The 4,403-nt window shown below is 39.8% G+C and overlaps 1 protein-coding gene across 1 annotated transcript; it reads left to right on the forward strand.

Annotated features, from left to right (window-relative positions):
- The first annotated feature begins 210 nt into the window (after nt 1–210).
- Nucleotides 211–3,668, forward strand: LOC109147000 (RHOMBOID-like protein 2). The gene is made up of 5 exons (XM_019294649.1): nt 211–675; nt 1,687–1,850; nt 2,268–2,431; nt 2,525–2,775; nt 3,314–3,668. The coding sequence occupies exons 1-5, from the start codon at nt 377–379 to the stop codon at nt 3,423–3,425; spliced, it is 990 nt and encodes a 329-aa protein (XP_019150194.1). The 5' UTR covers nt 211–376; the 3' UTR covers nt 3,426–3,668.
- Nucleotides 3,669–4,403: the final 735 nt, after the last annotated feature.

A 4,403-nucleotide genomic window follows, 5' to 3' on the forward strand; every position in this document is an offset into this window, starting at 1 on the left:
AAGGTTCAAAAGTCGTGGATCAATTCTGCCAGTGCCACTATAGTCGTGGGACTAAAAGTGCAAAAAACTCTTCCACCGTCTGTCTAGTAAGGAAATTTCACCTGGGTAAGAATATTAAAATAAGAAAACTGTTCAGGTGCTTTAATTTGTATTCCTTGAAAATGAAAAACTGTACAGAAAAGAAAGTGAAAAAGGGAGGAAATCCTAATAATCAAAACTCCAACAAGGCAAGAATCCACTCCCAGAAGGCTATTTCTGAGCCATCACACGCCTCACAAAGACACAATCCCATTCCTAATTTTCTCCCCTTCCCCATTCTTTCTTGCAGCCATTTCTAAGCCTTCAACACATCACCATCATCATCCTCTCTATACGCATGGGAAACAGAGATCTGGAGAGAGATGGAGGAGAAAAGAGCAGAAACAACAACTCATACCCACCACCATCACCCTACTATGTGGAGGTTTCTGAGTCGGAGTGGACGCCATGGATGGTGCCAATGATAGTGGTGGCTAATGTGGCCATGTTTGTGGTCATCATGTATGTCAACAACTGCCACCATAATTATGAGGGCTCCAGCTTTGGGAAGGGGAGACACTGCGTTGCAAAGCTTCTTGGGAGGCTCTCTTTTCAGCCCCTTCAACAAAACCCTCTGTTTGGACCCTCATCTTCCACGTATTTTCCTTCCAAGACTCAATCTTTTATATGGGTTTTGTGCTGTTTTTCGTTTGGTTGAACTCATTATCTGATGTCCATATGAACTTGTGTAGTTGTGTAGCATCAGAGTTGAAATACACAAATCTTGAAATGCTGAGGAAGATGAGAAACTGAGGGAATTGAACCAAACCCTTTTGTCAAAAACTTTTGCTTTGAAAATTATTTGGCTTTGGCTTAGTGAAGAGCAGCAGTTCTCTTTTCATTTTCATGTTAATCACACCAAAATCTGAATAGGAAATCAAATTGTAACCTAGGTAGCTCAGTTGGTTCTTAGGTAGCTGATTGTGGGCAAGGACGCAGCCACAATGTGAGAGTTTCATCCCCTCTTGTGAGGGTGGCGCCTGGGCACTAGGCACTAGGCACTATTCCTCCCACCTAATAGGCCAGGCACCCTCTTGTGAGGGTGGCTCCTTGTGGCACTAAGCACAATTCCTCGCACCTAATAGGCCAGGATGCCACTGAGTCATCGTAATTGACCTCTCCACAATCCTGTGGGGGCCCCGGGCAAGGGATTTTGCCTTTTGTGGGCAAGGAAATCAAATTGTATTTATCATCGTTGGCTCAATGCTGGACCACAATTTCCTAAAACCACTTTTAGTTAAACTACTTTCGTGAATCCATTCTGATAAATGCAAACTTTAATTAGGCAATAGAAAGGGTAAAATACATAAGCTATGTATTGAGAATGTTTCTTTGGCCAATTCCCTAAAATTGAAAGCTATCATGAAAGCTTGCTTCCTAGTTGACATTTATGATCCCATAGGCCGCCTTACTGTTAAATATGTATAAGATATGCAAGGATGGGGAAAATTCAGTTTAGTCGGGGTTGTGACATTCTAAGTAAGTGGACAGTATGAGATATAGACAGGCGAAAAAAAGTTATATGTGCATGTATTTGTTTGGAGCAGAACCGTAAAAGAACAAATTTATGGGATATTAATCCTTAGCAGTGCTAAATTACTTATGCAGATTGGAGAAATTGGGAGCGCTAGAGTGGAAAAAGATAGCACATGAACATCAAGGATGGAGGCTTATCACTTGTATCTGGTTGCATGCGGGTGTTGTACATTTACTTGCTAACATGCTGAGCTTGCTTATCATTGGAATTCGCCTTGAGCAGCAATTTGGTTTTGGTATAGTTTTTTTTTTTTTTTTCATCCTAAATGGTTCCAATCTTTTGATAATCTTGTAAGATGGAAACTGTGATTCATCTACCATTTTCACTTTAAAACTTTGATTTTTTAGGATTTTGCTAACTGAAACCAAACATTTCTGCTTCACTAGCAATAGTTTGTTGGCAGCATTTGGGAGTCTTCTTTCTTGTTAGTGCAAAATAACAGTTTCTTACACGTTTTATTTACTACGAACTTTTTGGACTGCTTCATTTATATAAGTGAAATGATTCAATGAATTCGTGCCTGAATTGGACTGTCAAATGTTCATCTGCCTGAATTGGGATGTCCCTTAATTTTTTTTATTTCTGTTTTTACTTGGGAGCGTTATCTAGATATGCATATGTAGTGATCATCCTTCCCAATTATCATATGCAGTACGGGTTGGGATAATCTACCTAGTTTCTGGAGTTGGTGGGAGCATTCTTTCTTCCCTTTTTCTGCAACAAAACATCTCTGTCGGGGCTTCGGGTGCACTGTTTGGACTTCTTGGAGCAATGTTGTCGGAGCTTCTTACTAACTGGACAATCTACACGAATAAGGTACGACTATATTTACTCATCCACAAACACTTAACTAAACCGACATGAACTTACGAGGACTTGAGATTTTCTAATTCTTTACTCCTGCTTCAGGCTGTTGCCCTTTGTACTCTTGTCGTTATCATCCTAATTAACTTGGCAGTCGGGCTTCTCCCTCATGTCGACAATTTTGCTCACATTGGAGGTTTCCTTAGCGGTTTCCTTCTTGGCTTTGTGCTGCTACTCAGACCTCAATTCGGTTGGATTGAAAGGCGCCATCTTCCTGCCGAAGCGCGCCTCAAGTCAAAGTACACGGTTTACCAATATGTTTTCTTGGCAGCTGCATTAGTGTTATTGATTGTTGGGTAAGCTTCATTACTAGTCATGCATCACATTTCCTTAGCCGTGGGAAAAATGCATTTTTAGTCTCTCAATTATGAAGCTCTAGTAACCAGTTTGGTTGGCCTAAGTGGCCGTGCACTCTATTCCCTTAAGAGAGGTTGGAAGTTCGAACCCCTTCTCGTATGGAAAAACCAATCTGGCTAGCACTTTGCCCCTTAATTGGGCCGGCCCGGTGCGAACGGGAATTAGTCTGAGTATGGTATGGGCTTAAAGGTGCCTCTTACAGTTAGGGTCTACTCAGGACACCTCGTGGTCTGACCAAAAAATTATGAAGCTCTAGTACTTTTTAGTCCCCGTCTTTCACCTCTAGGCAAAATGTGAGGCAAGCCACAACGGAGGTTCACAATTATATTGCTCGATCGATAGACCAAAATCCCAATTTTTTTTATAAAGTTAATGGTGCATTCTACGTCATCTAAAAGACAATGACTAAAACGACTAAAGCTACATATAGGACACCGCTCTGTTACTAACATAGCCCTTCCTCTCCAAATACAACAGATTCACAGTGGGATTAGTCATGCTGTTCAGAGGAAAGAATGGAAATGATCATTGCAGCTGGTGCAGGTATTTAAGTTGCCTACCAACATCAAGATGGGAGTGTAGTAACTGATATCAAGTCCTTTGAGATTCTTTTGCAGTACATTGTAGTTTACTTTGATTTACGGGAAAGCCCGAAGGTGAGATTGTAGTTTACTATTCATATGTTATATATACCTTGTATACATGTATAGTGTGAATACTATTGTCTATCAGGCCATATGGAAATCCTGTAAATCTCTCTGCATTTTTGCAATTGTCCATCTTGTAGTGAAAATCAATCATATAGCAAAGATTGAAGTTGTGGCGTAAAAAATATTCATTGCTTTTTAGAACAATTTTATCGATACCTAAGTATAGTAAAGTGCACTCGTTAACTAAAGTGTCAAGTAGGGATCATATTAATATTAATACAGGGTGAATAAAAACCACAAGAGTTGAATCACTCATTTTCACAACATTATAGCAAGGATCTTGGGTATGGAAAATATAAGGGAAATAAGGGTCACAAAAATTAAACATTGACTTGGTTCACATAGTGCCTAGCATTAACAACATTCCCCCACTAATGCTAGGAAAAGAAGATTGAGCTTGAACAAGAGGATTTGAGAAGTGGACAATGAACACATAAGCGTTAGTGTCATAAGAATTGAATCAACACGTATAGACATAGGGTATTCGATCTTTACCTATCGAGTGAATGAATTTTGACCTCTACAGAGATCAGAATTTGAATCAAATGTCACACTCACACATCTCTTTTCAAATTAGTTCATTTCGCGATATCATACATAGATAACCTAGAGAACCTCAGGATACTCATGAGCGCTTTAGAAAGAAGTCCGATATTCTTTCATAGAAGGTGGCCAACCTTCTCACCCACATAGGTCATCTCACACGTTCCGTCTCTTTACAAACTTGAGATCATTAAGAACAGTTATGCTCAACCTCTCAATTATTAAGTATTGAATCTATTATGTCCATCTCAATAGGAACACTCATCTCATCGGGTTGTGAATTCATTAAGAGCAGTAGCTCAACCTAACAAGTA

This window comes from Ipomoea nil, unplaced genomic scaffold (genome assembly GCF_001879475.1).
Source record: "Ipomoea nil cultivar Tokyo-kokei standard unplaced genomic scaffold, Asagao_1.1 scaffold1956, whole genome shotgun sequence".
NCBI classification, from domain to species: domain Eukaryota; kingdom Viridiplantae; phylum Streptophyta; class Magnoliopsida; order Solanales; family Convolvulaceae; genus Ipomoea; species Ipomoea nil.